This window comes from Microcaecilia unicolor, chromosome 10, assembly GCF_901765095.1.
Source record: "Microcaecilia unicolor chromosome 10, aMicUni1.1, whole genome shotgun sequence".
NCBI classification, from domain to species: Eukaryota; Metazoa; Chordata; class Amphibia; order Gymnophiona; family Siphonopidae; genus Microcaecilia; species Microcaecilia unicolor.
Genome location: NC_044040.1, coordinates 195,930,347 through 195,946,683, shown reverse-complemented (window position 1 = coordinate 195,946,683; position 16,337 = coordinate 195,930,347). Strand labels below are relative to the sequence as shown.

At 44.3% G+C, this 16,337-nt stretch overlaps 1 protein-coding gene across 1 annotated transcript in view; it reads left to right on the top strand.

The window, feature by feature from the left end:
* Positions 1-15,153, top strand: part of LRRC34 (leucine rich repeat containing 34) — a 61,347-nt gene extending 46,194 nt beyond the window's left edge. The window contains exons 8-11 of the mRNA XM_030216531.1: positions 611-765; positions 8,879-9,034; positions 13,004-13,130; positions 14,721-15,153. Coding sequence (XP_030072391.1) covers positions 611-765; positions 8,879-9,034; positions 13,004-13,130; positions 14,721-14,918 — 636 coding nt within the window. The 3' untranslated portion in view covers positions 14,919-15,153. The remainder of the gene's footprint in view (positions 1-610; positions 766-8,878; positions 9,035-13,003; positions 13,131-14,720) is intronic.
* Positions 15,154-16,337: the final 1,184 nt, after the last annotated feature.

The window sequence follows — 16,337 nt, the reverse complement described above, 5'->3', positions numbered from 1 at the left end:
AGGGCATGTTTGTTAAGGGAAAGGAAATGGGACTTGATATACTGTCTTTCTGTGGTTTTTACAATTACTTTCAAAGTGGTTTACATAGTATATACAGGTACTTATTTGTACCTGGGGCAATGGAGGGTTAAGTGACTTACCCAGAGTCACAAGGAGCTGCAGAGGGAACCAAACCCATTTCCCCAGGCTCAAGTCCACTGCAGTAACCACTAGGCTACTCGTCCACTCCTCTGTGCTTAAACTGATGCCTTTTGCACACGTAAGTGTTGCTGTTCTATAACATATGTGTGCACTTAAGTGTGGGGGTAAATGCAAAGAAAGTGTAGTCTTCTTGAAGAGTGCACACTCTTTTTCAATAATGCATACACGGGTAAACCATTATGCATGTGCACACATGCGCACACTACCAGGAAATTGTGCACATTCTTTAAGAAGAATGCATCTGTTTAAAAAGTGTGCACTATTATTGGTGAAGAACATTTCATCACAAATGACATCCCATCCCTAAATTCTATTAGGTAAGAAGGCAGCCTGTTTACTAAGCCTACAACGTTTTCACAGAAAAATTAGTGTAACAAAAATATTGTAATAATTTTTTTTTTTTTTCCAGGAAGAAACAACAGTTCACATAGCTCTCATGCTAAAGGAAAACAGTGTTCTTCGAGAGCTGCATCTGAGTAAACATGAAATGACAGATTATGGTGTTAAGTGTCTATTTGATGCTTTGCAGGAAAATGTCACCTTGCAATACCTTGATCTTAGCTGGTAGGATATTTTTTCAATTCGTATTTGTTTCAGTAATAGGAATAATATGGGTGCTATATAAAAATATCAAAATGTTAACAAAGATGCCATGAAAAGTTTGCTACTCATTAGATTTAAGTTACTATTATTTATATCACTGCAAGAAACTATAACCATACTAAAATCTACACATAATTTGAAAACTTCCTTTTTCTTGTGTAAACGGATATCCAGTGGAAGAGCAAGCTACTGTATGCCCTGCACAAGCCTATGAGCTATTGTAACTGCTATAGGAACTAGGCTGTTAAAAAGATTTCTGTATTGAAAATGAGGTAGGCACAAGCCAGATGGCCCAGAAGTAGCACTATCCCATGCAAAGTTATGCAGCTTTTCCATGGACAAGCAGGAATATAACGAACCACACACGGATGACGTCATCCTGAAGGCGCCAGGTTGGATCCATTCTCCCAGGGCCAGAAGAGTCTGAAAAAAACTCTCTGGGCATGTGCAAATGCTCTCCCCTGGGTTGACCATTGCTCCCCCCCTTCATTCTACTTCATCTGCATGGCAAAGCAGGAGTGGATCAGCAATTTTTCTTCTTACTTCATTTAAAGTTTAAAAAATAAGACTACATGTCTCACTAAAGTCGGTAATCCAAAGGACCAGAACCGCTACCGTAGAGGCTTCAAATTCAGACATAAGGCAGCCCAAACACCCAAGGGGCTCACAGACAGTACCCACAGGATGTTCTTTGAGTGAAAAGGACTCCATGATTTGCTAAAAGCACTGGCCTAAAAGGCTCAGTAGTATCTATGGGTTTCTCATTCTAAGATAAACAGTCTGAACACTCTAAGAGCCCAGATGGAGTATTTCAAGAAACAAAAAATGTTTACTCCTGTGAACTAGAGCATGCTTCTTTCTCCCAAAGGGGTCTGTAAAACATCAGCAGGAACTGCAGCACTAAATTCACCTCAGTTGGTCCCAGTGGGCTTGAAAATAGCCTGCTGAAGCCATTTCCACCTAAACCTTAGGGAAAGTCAAGCCAGCTAGAGATAATGAAGATGGACATTTAAATGGGTGGAGCATAGGCGAGGCACAAAGTTCCATGCTTAGATTACAGAACATTATAATTGCACATGCTGTTTTGCAATTTAGGTATGATCATTCATACCAGTTCTATGGCTGATGTAGGCGCTTGCCTTAATTCTAGGCCTGTATTTGGCATGTTAAGTTAGTATACTATAAAGAAAAGTATGTGCATCCTTTTCTTTATAGAATAGGTCACAATTAGGTGTGCTATAGGCGCAAAATGTAGGCACTTCATTATGGAATTGCCTTCTATATCTGTATTATAAGTTACCTGTGTCAGATTGGTCTCTGTGGAAACCGTCCATGGATATTTTTAGGTAGTGTTTCCCCTTTCTCCTGCAGTGTTGTTCAATAGAATCAAACTTTTGCCGATCTTGATCCTGACACCCTGGATCTGTCTCCTGCCCAGCATTGTTTGGAGGCAATTGCAGACAGGTTGCGTTCCCATTGCCTTGTCTTAAACCTTGATAAAACAATTGCTTTTCATAGAGAGATGCCTGGAATGTGGTGGGGACAAAAACAGTGATGGATTTCAGACACACATGGGATAACCATGGAAGATCCCTATATAGAAAGGATGGAATCGAAGTAAAATATAACTGACCTTCACACTTTAAACAGGACATAGAGGGGAGTAACCTGCACAGAACAGCAGGTACAACTCTGGCTGCCTTGTTAGGCAGTCTGGGTGGCCCATACAGGTCTTTTCTACTGTAATTTACTATGTTATGTTATGCTTGGCTTAGTACCTAGAGCTCATCATATTTTATGCTTGAAACAATTACTATTCCTACTTGTCTAAATTACTTCACATGCGTGGTATAAGCATAAAGGAATCCTGTGCAGAAGGAATGGATCTTCAAGAGCTTAGCCGAGATTGGGTGGCAGAGCCGGTAGTGGGAGGCGGGGACAGTGCTGGGCAGACTTATACGGTCTGTGCCAGAACCGTGGTGGGAGGCAGGGCTGGTGGTTGGGAGGCAGGGATAGTGCTGGGCAGACTTATACGGTCTGTGCCAGAGCCGATTGTGGGAGGCGGGGCTGGTGGTTGGGAGGCGGGGATAGTGCTGGGCAGACTTATACGGTCTGTACCCTGAAGAGCACAGGTACAAATCAAAGTAGGGTATACACAAAAAGTAGCACATATGACTGGATGGACCGTGCAGGTCTTTTTCTGCCGTCATCTACTATGTTACTATATGAGTTGTCTTGTTGGGCAGACTGGATGGACCGTGCAGGTCTTTTTCTGCCGTCATCTACTATGTTACTTCAACTTACCACAGCAGCGACACCCAGGTGGCAAGTATTATTCATCTCCATTTAAAGCATCATTTACCGTTGCACTCTTAGCTTGGGATTCACCATGTATAGCTGATGATTTCCTGCTTCTCCATAGAGAAAGTAAGGTACAGGTAATGGAAGTTCTCCTTGGATAGCAGGATGTATCAGCTACAGAAACCCTTTTACTTCCCTGTAAGGTTGAAATTACTTAAGCTTTGGAATGGACTGAGGGGAGGAAACAGTCACACAGGAGGGAGTACTCACACATGCCCAGACTCTTCTGGGCTCTGGGAGAATGGATCTGACTTGGTGCCATGATGTCACCCATACATGGCTGATTTATCTTGCTGTCCAAAGAGAACCTCCGTTAACAGGTAAATTACCTGTTTCGAGACAGTTATCATCTCTGGTCGGCAGAGGTTGGAGACATAGATGCCAGTGTAATAAGTTCTGCTTTAGAGCTGTGCTCGGAAGCTAAGTGGACAGTTCGATAATGAATATGTAAGAATAAATGTTTATGCCAGATAGAGCAAACAAATCATGTACAAATAATTTTTGCACAAAAAGCACTCAAAGGAGAATGCTTTGATCACCATGGAAACATGCATACATTGGGTGCGAGTTAACAGCAGGATCAATATTTTGCACAGAGATTGTACTGGAGCCTGGAGGGTAAACATATAAATATCCTATCCACTGATTTTCATTCCCTATATGGATAATGGTAAGCTGAAAATCCATCTAATTGCTCTGCAGCCTTTCATATCGGGCTGGTACAGAGTTGGGGCAGAATGAGGGCAAGAACCAGAAATTATCCATATAGCAGCTACTGTATATTCAGCAGCTATATGGATAGGTTATGCATTTACTTTAAGCTTGCTGAAAAGAAGACCTGAAGTAGAGCACCATAGCTGTCCATATAGTGTCAGATTCTGTAAATGATGTCTAAAATTTAGACGTGTCCGAAAAAAAACTCATAGCGCTATTCTAGGGGGCATGCGATGAAGCTGCAGTGTGGTAAATTTAAAACGAATCGGAGGAAATTTTTCTTCACTCAACGCGTAGTTAAACTCTGGAATTTGCTGCCGGAAAAGATGGTTAAGGCGGTTAACTTAGCGGACTTCAAAAAAGGGTTGGACGGCTTCCTGGAGGAAAAAGCCATAGAATGTTATTGAATGGACAAGGGAATACAGTATTTCTAGGATGGGCGGGACAAATTGCTTGCTTTTTTGGCTGCTGTCAGTGACAGGGTGCTGGGCTCGATGGTCTGTCCCAGCATGGCGGTGCTTATGTACTTATGTACTATATAATGTTCCTAAACTTAGACACATTGTATAAAATAGTGTATAGGGCCAGGAAACGTGCCTACATTTAGTACAACCATCTACGCCACTGAAAACCTGGCGTAAATACCCACGCCCCAGTGTAGGCACATTCCTTCTGAATTCTATAACAACACGTGTAAATTTGAGTAACGTTCTCAACTCACCCACACTCCTCCCATGGAGTGCTTTCTTTTCAGCTATGCACATTAGAATTTACTTGCACCTCTTTATAGAATACGCCTAAAAAGAAGCGTGCGTAAATTCCAATTATTGCCAATTAGTGATGATAATTGGTTATCAACCAATTATCGTGACTAGTTGGCTCGTTACTCAATTGAGTAGTGCATGTAAATTGGTCATTCACACAATTTAATGTGCGCTACTTGCCATGCCTTATATAGAATCCATGGGATAGTGGCTAACTCCAGGGGAATTCTGTGCAAAAAAAATGATAATTCTGCACACTTTATTTGCAATTTTCTTGTGCAGAACTCACCCATTATAAGGGTTGGCATCTCCTCCTAGGTATGAAATACCTCCCCACCCCACCCCCTCAGCTACAGCAGTGTTCCATTTACTTTCCTACAAACTTGCACCCCATTCCAGTGGCACACACAGACACCCCTCATCCATCTTTTCCAGCCCCCCCCCACTCACTCCATCCATCTTTATTCCAGCCCTCCCTACTTGCACACATGCACACACACATACACTTTTTTTCCAACCCCCCCCCCTCACATTTTCCATCCACCTTTTTTCACAGTGCCGCAGACCTCTCGCTCACTTCATCCATCTTTTCCAGTCCCCCACCCCACTCACTCCATCCTTCTTTATTTCAGCCTTCTCCCTGCATACACACACACCAGCCACCTATTTTGCAGCCCCCCCCCCCCCACATGCCTCATCCACCTTTTTTTTTACAGCTCCCCCATGCTCCAGGCCCTTCCCTCCATGCACCTTCACTGGCTACAGCGTAGCATGAAGAGGAGCTGCCTAGCAGCATGTCGGGCTGTGTTCTGTTCCTCTGCCATCCTAGGCCCAATTGTTCCTTTGAGCCACGCAGGCCTCCATACAGCCGTGTAACAGGAATTGCCAGGGACCAAGGTGGCAGAGGAGCAGGAAGCAGCCCAATCTGCTACTGGGCAGCTCCTCCTCATGCTGCACTGAAGCCGGTGGCTTTGCAGGGAGGGAGGGAACCGGAAAGCAGACTGCACAGAATTCTGCAGTCTGCAGAGGTGGGGAATTCTGCGCAAATTCTGCATTGCTCAGTAGCACAAAATTCCCCCAGGATTAAAATATGTATATTCAGTTCAGTGACTATGCCTGTAACAGCACTGCACACTTCTGCTGCTGCTGAATATTGATCTGCATACTTTTAGTATAGGAAAAGAAAAATACACAGAAAAGATTGCTGTTATGATTGTGGTCATAACCCCTCTCAAACTTACCTTTTTTCTGGTGGTCAGCTTAGCTGGCTTCTGTTTCTTTTGTCTGTCCTTTCTGAGCTGGCTCTCTCTCTGTGTGCTGGCAGCTTCCAGCAGCATGACTCTAATTGTTTCACTTTACTACAGCTGTGTGTGTGGACTGAGTTAGCTCTACCTCTCTTTGGGTGTACTGGCTTCAAGTGCTTCACGGTACTGCATTGGTGTGGGTTGGGCCTCTATGGGTTTCAGTGTGCTCTCTGGGTCAGTGTGCTGTTGCCTGGGTCTAGGGAGTGTGACATCATCTGGGAGGGCCTTGATAAGGAAGTGGTGTTCTTTCCTTCAGTGTCTTTGCAACGGTGGTGTTTGCTTTAGGTAGGGTGGTGCAGTGTGCACTTCTGACTTTGTGTCTAGTTTCCCTGCTTGCTTTTGCTAAGGTCCAGGTTAGTGTTAGTGCAGTGTGCACTGGTGTCTGTGTGTTTAGCTTTCCTGCTTTTCCCTTGTGGTTCCCCTGCTTTTCCCTCTTGGTTTTGGAAGCACCTTGTTAGTTTTGTATCTAGCTTGCTAGAGTAGTGCTTAGAAAGCCCCTTGATAGTTTGTGTCTAGCTTGCTAGAGTAGGGCTTAGGAAGCACCTTGTTAGTTTTGTATCTAGCTTACTAGAGTAGTGCTTAGGAAGCTTGTTAGTTTTGTGTTTAGCTTGTTAGTATAGGGCTTAGGAAGTCCTTTTGTTAGTGTAGGCCTAGGAGTGCCCTGGTTAGTCCAGTTCCTTGGAGCACTGCTGTCACTTCTGTTTCCAGTCCTGGTCCCTCTGTCGTCCGGTATCCGGTAAGTCCTGCCGGCCAATCAAACCCAAGGGCTCAACCCTTGGGGGGGGTAGTGGCCAAGCGCAGATGAAGCTGTACAGACCAGTCCGGTGTGCTCCAGTCCAGTGTGTTCCGGTCCGGTGTGTGTTCCAGTCCTGTGTCTTCCAGTCCGGGGGATTGCAGTCCAGTGTTCCAGTCCTGTGTCCTCCAGTCCGGGGGATTCCAGTCCGTGTGTTCCGGCTCGCTGGGCGGTGCCTGCAGTCCCTGCCGGTGCCGGTGTGCTTGCCCAGCGTTGGTTGGTGGGTTTTGCCTGCTGCTGTCGCTCCTCGGCAGCAGCCCAAGGGCTCACGTTTGCTCCAGAGCCCGGCCCTGCAGGCTCTGAACCTGAGAACCTGACAATTATCCTAAGGCTGTTCTCCTACCTTCTGTGGTGCAGTGCGTTCATATGTCTTCAGTGACAGTCCAGTTGTGGCAGCAACAGCAGTAGCAGTAGCTTTGATAAGGATTTTAGTAGTGACAGCAGAAGTGCAGCTGTATAGGTGACTCTCATGCAATGGACAAGGCAGCAACATAGCACCTCTTCAAGAGTATGGCATGCCTGTGTATGTTTTGAAGTTCCTTGTGGCTGGAGTTGGGTGAGGAATGGGGAGAGGGGACAATGGGAGATGTGTGTGTGTATTGTGGAAAGGCATTACAGGATATTCCATACTGTCTTGCACCCTCCTTACTCAACTGATCCCATGATCCCCCCCTCAACTCCACATATTCTAATTTTTCTTTACCTCCTTCGTTGCTCTCCATTTGCTCTTTTGAGCCACCTCTGTTCTTCACTGCACTCCAATTCACTTCTCCCACCAGCTCTTCTCCTTCTGCCCTCTTCCCCTATTTATTCACCCATTATGGGCTAGATTCTATATATCATATCTAAAAAAAATCACCGCTGAAAAAAAATATCCTTAGGCGTAGTCTATAAAGTATGCCTAAATTTAGGCGTACTTTATAGAATGTGCCTAAATTTCTATGCGATTTATAGAATACACCGAGTGTCCATCCATGTGACTAAATTTAGTCGTGGACTGTTACACCAAGCAAAACTTGGTGTAAATGCTGAAACCTAAATGAGGTGTGGACCAGGTATATTCTATAACAATGCACATACATTTTAGAAATGCCCATGACCTGCTCATCACACACCCCCTTTTCAACTATGCAAGTTAGAATTTACGCGCTTCACGTTACAGAATACCTTTAGACAGTTGTGCATATAAATTTTAATTAATGTCTCCAATTAGTGTCAATAATTGCTTGTTAATTGGCAATTATCAGTGCCGATTGGCTTGTTAAGTAAATGTGTGCATACAAATCCAGAATATGACCAAATTTCAACGCGTAACTTAAATCACACTATGTAGAATTCGAGGGTATATCTTCTCCTCACTCACTTCCACCCCTGTCCCTAAGGTTTGTCCCCTCACTCACTCACCCCTATATTCTTTCCCTCCTCAGAGCACACAGCTTACCCTGGCTCTTTTGAAGGGATAAGTGGTCAGGGCTAATGACATCCGCTGGGAGGGTGTAGGACTTCAGTCTGGGGCAGGAAAGTAGAGAGAACCATGGCAGCAGTTATGAATGATTGGGCAGGCTTTCCTCTCCTCATCTTTCAATGACCTTTCTGGCTCAATCTCCGTAGCATACAACAGCTTTATGGAAAGGAGCATTGGCTGAGGCTGCTGATAGCACAGGTGATAGTAACACATTCTGGGTATTCAGCAGGTGGGGCCTGCTGTGTTTACTTTTCCTCATGCTACAGCTTGGCTGAGATTCAGGACACATTATAGGAGATTTGGGTAATGTCCCAATGTGCCCAGTGTTAACAACCCTTTGCTCACAGAAATATGTGAGTAAACTGAAATTATATTAAACAAGTCTAGTGAGAAGAACAAACAGAGAAAGAAAGCCAAGAGGGGTTACATATGCACCATAGAAAAACAATTGCATTAAAAAGTATAAAGTCAAATTTTCCCCGTAGTTGAAAAACAGTAATGGTATTTGTTTTATTTTACTTTCTATGTATCATTTATGATTCCAACAATGACACTACTTTCAGGTTTGTATACTGAAGGTGAAACAAAATATCTGGGGCATAATCCCCAAATCCCAATACATTTTTCAAAGGCCACTTTAAAAACTATAACAGAAGATTTGTGTCTTTTATAGTAACAGAATAACGCGTGATGGTGTGAAGTGGTTGGCCAAACTCCTGGAACAGAACACAACTCTGGAAATATTAGACCTTACATCAAACAGAATGGAAGATGATGGAGCAATCTACCTAAGTGAAGCTATTTCCATTTGTAACAATACTCTCAAAGCGTTAGTATTAATAAAAAATCCAGTACCTGCAAGGATTTATCATATCAGGATCATGCCAAGTTGAAAGTAAATTGGAGATAATGTTCGAAACTGAGAAAAAAATATAAGGCTTCCTAAGACTATGTACTTTAATTCTTCTGAATTTAATTTATCTTTATATTGTTCTCTTTAGTCCTTTTATTTAATACTAGTAAAAAAGGCCCGTTTCTGACACAAATGAAACGGGCGCTAGCAAGGTTTTCCTCGGAGTGTGCATGTTTGAGAGAGTGTATGTGAGAGTGACTGTGTGAGAGAGAGAGAGTGAATGTGCGAGTGTGTGTGTGAGAGAGAGAGAGAGAGTGAGTCTGGGTGCGAGTGTGTGTGTGAGAGAGAGAGAAAGTGTGTATGCAAGAATGAGTGTGTGCAAGTGCGTATGTGAGACACAGTGTGAGAGAGAGTGTGTTTCACACAGATACAGTGTTTGCGAGAGAGAGTGTGTGTGAGACACAGACCCTGTGAGACTGAGTGTATGAGACCAAGAGAGTGTGTGAGTGTGTGACACATAGAGAGTGAATGTGATACAGTGTGAGACAGAGTGTGTGAGAGATAGTGTGTGAGAGTGAGAGAAAGACATTGACTGAGAGAGAGTGTGTGTGACACAGAGAGTATGTGTGTGAAAAAGATACCTCCCCCCCTCTCTGGTGTCAGCCCCCCTCCTCCCTCTCTCTGGTGTCAGCTCCCCCCTCTCTCTGGTGTCTGAGCGTTACTGTGCAGGACGCTGAGCTCTGGCTGTGCTTCAAGGAACTGACCAATCCTATTTAATAGAATGCACCTCCAACATTCTGAAGCCGAGAAACCTCGTGTGGTTGGTCACTTCTGCTTGTGACGAACCCGGAAGTATGTGATGTCAATTCAGGAGATGGATACAGAGAGCAGGAATACCTCAGCCATGCAGTCAGCTTCAGAATGTTGGAGGTGCGTTTTATTATATAGGATAATATACATGTAGCCCACCCATCAGTACATTCCTGAATGTATAACAGGCTAAAACATAATGCTTAAAAAGCACAACAAATCATAAAATGTACACCTAAATAAATGAGCTTTAGCTTCCTCCTTTCTAGATAACATACCTTGACTGTGCAAAGTACCCTCACTTACCCAAGGGCTAAAGAGGTAATCCCCGAAGGTACACACTTATTGGCAGCCCTTCACAGCCCGAGCAGCCAGTTTCTTTCCCTGGGCCAGAGTGTATCACTTTTGCAGGGCACCCAGATGGAAGATGTGGGGAGGGGGAAAAATCTAGACAATCATGCTGCGGCATTACAGGCTAAGCCACAGGATTGGTCTTTGAATATGATTTTTAAGATATAGGTGTAGGTTGGGGTGGCCATAGGGGATACTGCCTTTAAATTTTGCAGGTGTTAATAGTGAAGTGTTTTCATTCCTCTACTGCCAATATGACTTCCTTGCCCTTTGCAACCTCCAAAAGTAAGCAGGCAAACTACACCAGTCTTCTTAATACCTATCAATGCACTATTTTCCAGAACACTATACACTGCACATTGATGATGGAATAGCAGAATCAGGAAAAATAGATTTTCATTCATTTTTCTGTATTCTTCTGATGCTACATATGAGTCCCACCATTGATATGCACAACAAAATTTCTTCTTTAATAGCTCCCAGAGATTGACATCTGCTTAATTACACTGCCTTCCTCTTAATCTATATGTGGTTTGAATATAGTATTTTAAAAATAGTATAAGTTTGTGTCTGTGTGTGTGCTGGCTCAAAATTCATAAGGCCTGATATTCAGCCCATGGTGATAAGTAACTTGTAAGCCTAGATATTCAGTGCTGGGGCATGTGTGACTTCCAGCATTAAATATTTGGGTATGTGCGTCAACCTGGAAGTTAACTGGGCACTGTCTGATATTCAGACTCAGCTGGTTAAGTGAGCGGATAAGGTTAGTGCTGTTGTTTTGCTATCCTAACTTTATCCATATACTTAGCAAGTTAGCAGACTGAATATTGCCCAAATCTGCCCTTGGACCATCCCTGTCGTAGCCAGTTAGGGAATTTTCAGTGACACTACCCAGTTAAGTGCTGCTAGTGAGATAATTAAATTTGCCAACGACACAAAGTTATTCAAAGTTGTTGAATGGCAAGAGAATTGTGAAAAATTGCAAGAGGACCTTCCAAGACTTGGAGACCTGGCATTCAAATGGCAGATGATATTTAATGTGAGCAAATGCAAAGTGATGCATGTGGGAAAGAGAAACCCAAACCATAGCTACGTGAGGCAAGGTTCCACATTAGGAGTAAGTGCCCAGGAAAAGGATCTAGGTGTCGTAGATGCTGCGTTGAAACCCTCTGCTCAGTGTGCAGCAGCGACTAAAAAAGCAAATAGAATGTTAGGAATTATTAGGAAAGGAATGGAAAACAAAAGTGAGAATGTTATAATGCCTTTGTATCGCTCCATGGTGCGACCACACCTCAAATACTGTATGCAATTCTGGTCACTGTATCTCAAAAAAGATATAGCGGAATTAGAAAAGGTACAGAAAAGGGCGATGGAAATGATAAAGGGGATGGAACGATTTCCCTATGAGGAAAGGTTAAAGCGGCTGGGGCTCTTCAGCTTGGAGAAGAGACAGCTGAGGGGAGATATGATAGATGTCACGGCCACTGCTGTTCCTGGACTCACCTCCCATGGCAGGGAAGACCGTGGCCCAGCCATGTGGGCAGCTGAACCTGATACCCTTGCTCGGGCCCCGCATGATGGCATGGGTACAGATGCCCTCCGGAAGACCTCTGTGGTGGTATGCCTTGTGCACGTGCGCGGCCCACACATGCCTTTATGGGGGAGTCAGTGATGGGTGCCCCGGATAACATCACCTCTGGGCCCTACTTTAGCCAGCCAGTGCCATTCCTTGTCAGCTTCACACATTCCTCAGCATACCTGCTGTGTGTCACCTGGGTCTCAGTCCTGCCTTGTACCTGCCAAGCTCCAGTCCTGTCCTGTTTCTGCCAAGTTTCAATCCTGCTTCAGTCCTGTCAAGCGTCCATCCTTCCTCATTCCTGCCAAGTTTCTGTCCTGCCTCATTCTGACAAGCTCCAGTCCTGTTTTGTTCCTGCCAAGCCTTGTCCTGCCATGTTCCAGCTGTTCCCGATCCAGTTCCAGTTAAATCCACGGTGCTGTCTGTCTCTAGTTCCAGTGCTCCTGCTCTAGTGCCAACCAAGTTCAATACAGCCCCTTGTTGTGGCCGGTATTTGCTCCAACTCAACCCTTCTTTGGTTTCTCTGTGACTCATCTGCCATTGCCTGGGATTCCTGGGTCTTTGGATGGCCCTCATGATTGTCCAAGGACTCCCATCCAGGACAGTAACAATAGAGGTCTATAAAATACCTAGTGGACTGGAATGGGTAGACATGAATCGCTGGTTTACTCTTTCCAAAAATACTAGGACTAGGGGGCACATGCTACTAAGTAGTAAATTTAAAACAAATTGGAGAAAATATTTCTTCACTCAAAGAGTAATTAAACTCTGGAATTTGTTGCCAGAGAACGTGGTAAAAGCAGTTAGCTTAGCAGGATTTAAAAAAGGTTTAATTTCCTAAAAAAAAAAAAAAAGTCCATAAGCCATTTTTAGCATGGATTTGAGAAAATCCAAAGCCTATTCCTAGGATAAGCAGCATAAAATTAGTTTTACTATTATGGGATCTTGCAAAGTACTTGTGACCTGTATTGGCCACTGTTGGAAACAGGAGGATACTGGGCTTGATGAACCTTTGGTCTGTCTCATTATGGCAACACTTATGAATATAGATGGCCGGCCAGTGGGGTTCAAGTGGACAGGAGTCTCTTCTGCCCAGTTAAACTTCTTTGACTATTGATGCCAAAGTTTATAAGCCCTTATTATAGCATTTTATTGTTCCTCATAGCTTGCTGTTTTTGATTCACTATCTGTTTTTTTTTTTTTAATAGGTTAGCTGTTGTGAGCAACAACATCACTGGAAAAGGACTTGTAGCCCTTGCAACTTCGCTGAGCAGAAACAGGATGCTTTCATACATTTATATTTGGGGAAACAAGTTTGATGAAGCCAGTTGTGTGGTATGTATTTTTTACACAAATATGTGTCCTTTCAAACCATTTTCCTTTAATAATTTTGAAAAAGGGCCAACCTAATGCCTTGTTAGCAGCCGTGTGTGATGTGATATGGGGGAGCTGGGCTCAGTTCCCAGAACTAGTTTTTACTTATTCTGTCCCATGGACAGAGATTTTCAGCCACTTGGTCAATGAATATGGATGTGCTACTTTCATATAATAGAAGCAGCGGATATAAATATTTCTTATATATGTTCATTATGGATAAGCCTTAACTAGATTGTCTAGGGAGGTGCCTGATGATGAAACCGAAAACCACTTTATGAGGGAAAGGAGAAAAGAGTGAAACGTGCCCCACATCCAAGGAGCTCTGATTGCTGCCTGCACATTATCACCCTTCCCTGGTACAGTGGGGGTTCGGTAAACACACAAGGTTATGGATAGCGATTTGCGGCCTTCCAAACTATAAAAATCATTTGTAAGTAATTTATTTAGGGACAGAGAAGGTACGTGTGCATAGTCTGTAAACCACCTTGGTTGTACCACAGAAAGGTGGTAAATCAAATGTATGACCTATGCCGAACTAATAACCTAATACTATTTTTTAAAAATTATTTTCAATATTAATTTTGAGCCAAAAATATGGACAGTTCAAATATTTGCCACCAGGGCCGTGCCAACACGGTAAGCAAGGTAAGCACAGCAGGAGGGCGCCGTTCTCTGGGGGGCGCCCCGCCGCGCCATGCTTACCTCGCCCTCCCACGTCCCAACTGCCCGCCCTCTTCTCCCCCCAAACAAGATCCCTTTTAAATTTACCTCCGTCCGGCAGCGAAGGCGCAGCGTCAGTGAAGGAGGTGGCGCTCCCGACGTCTCTACTAGTCTTCCCTTTGCTCAGTGTTCCGCCTTCTTCTGACGTCAAGGAAATGACGTCAGAAGAAGGCGGGACATTGAGCGAAGGGAAGACTAGTAGAGACGTCGGGAGCGCCGCCTCCTTCACTGATGCTGTGGCGCGCCTTCGCTGCCGGACGGAGGTAAATTTAAAAGGGATCTTGAGGGGGAGAAGAGGGTGGGCAGTTGGGACATGGGAGCGGGAGGGTAGCGATCATTTTCACGGGGGGAGGGGAGGGGGGCGTGCGCGCGCCAACTGTTTGCGGGGGGGGGGGGCGCCAACTGATCTCCTGCAGGGGGGCGCCACAGACCCTTGGCATGGCCCTGTTTGCTACCGTTACTTATTTCTCAAAGATGCAAGGTGCCTGTTGAAAGGTTTTCAATTTTCCCATCAGATCAGATCAGTTAATCACCGTGGTAGTGATTCCCGGTGTGGCAAATGCAACGAAGCCTATTCAATTCATATGGGTTTTGTCACATTTGCTGTGCAGGAATCACTACAGTGGCATAGTAAAAGGAGCCCTTAATAACGTATACCTGCAGTCACAAAAGAAGCATTCTGCTTAATATAGCTTAATGCTCATTTTTAAAAATTTGCTGCCTTGCTCTGGTGAGAAGATAGTTTCTGTACAAATGAGTTTGTCTTCATACAAACAGAACTGCTGACTAAAATTATAATCTTGGACACTTTTCTAAATAAAATTTCAGGCATTTTCTGACTTAATTAACGTTGGTCGCTTGAAACCATCTGACACTGATGTGCGACCATATGTTGTGGATGGTCGGGTCTACTTGGCAGAGCTGTTTCATGGCCTCAGGAAACATTATTACTGGACACCAAGTTATGGAGAAGTTGATAGCTTTGACTGCAATTCCAGCCTCGCAATACGAGCATCTACTGCTTAATTCTTTTGCTGTGTTTGATATATTTTATGTTTTTTTTTTCAACTAAGCTTTCATAGTGCTCCAATCTTGATCAACTAAGCATTCCATGTAAATTGCAACAGATACTTGAGGAGGTTCTTTTTTTCCAACAATATTGTAGGGAAAATCAAAAACATTCAGTAATAGAAGACCATTTAGCAAGGGTATATGAATAAAAAAGGAGAGCCCTTAGAGTCTTTAAAAAAGCCAAAATAAACAGCAATATTTCAGCTGTTAAGGACTGTGGTGAAATCTCAATCATAGGTTCAGGGCCGTGCCAACACGGTAAGTGAGGTAAGCATGGCAGGAGGGCGCCATCCTCTGGGGGGCGCCCCGCCACACCATGCTTACCTCGCCCTCTTCTCCCCAGATCCTTTTCCTTTTTGTTTAAATTTACCTCTGTCCGGCGGCAGCGTAGCGTTAGTGAGGAGGCGGCGCTCCCCCGCCCCGACGTGTCAGTCTTCCCTTCACTCAGTTCCGCCTTCTTCTGACATCAGAAATGACATCAGAAGAAGGCGGGACACTGAGCGAAGGGAAGACTGACACGTCGGGGCGGGGGAGTGCCGCTGCCTTCTCACTAACGCTACGCTGCCGCTGGACAGAGGTAAATTTAAACAAAAAAAAAAGGAAAAGGATCTGGGGAGAAGAGGGCGGGTAGTGTAGCGATCGTTTTCGGGGGGGGGGGGCGGGGCCAACTGCAGGGGGGCGCCGGAGACCCTAGGTACGGCCCTGCATAGGTTTTCTTCCTAGCATATCATATTTTTATTTTGCTTATGTATTAAATTCCATTGATGTCTATGCTTACTTAAAAACAGCATACTTTCCTTATAGTTACACTGACTACATATAATCCACATTCAGGGACCCTTTTACTAAGCTGTGCTAAAAAGTGACCCATGCTGTGACTAGCGTGTGGGTTTCCCATATGCTGAGGTCATTTTTAGTGCAGCTGTAAAATGGCCGCATTTTCAATTTCCTCAGTTAATGGCCACGTGCTAACTTCCCAATTAGCACATGGCCATTAGCGTGGAAGCCCTTACCGACACCTATTTTCTAAGTGGTAAGGGCTCCTGCGCTAACCGGTTAGTGCGCAGTGATGGAGCTGCGCTAACTGATTAGCACTAGGCATGCTTCCTCTCTGCCCTCAAACATGCCCCCAGCACAAAAAATAAGTATTCTTTAGTGCATGGAAAGTGTGTGCAGATTCAAAAACTACCACGGGATGCCTGAGCTCACCCTGCGTTAGTGGATTTTAACCTGTGGTAAACATGTGTTAGTTAGTACTTACCGCAGCTTAGTAAAAGGGCCCCTTAACTTCAAATACTCAGTTCAGCAAAATATTTTTTCTATTACAGCACTTTTCTCAACCAGCAATACCTTCTCATTGCATTCCTGATTCAC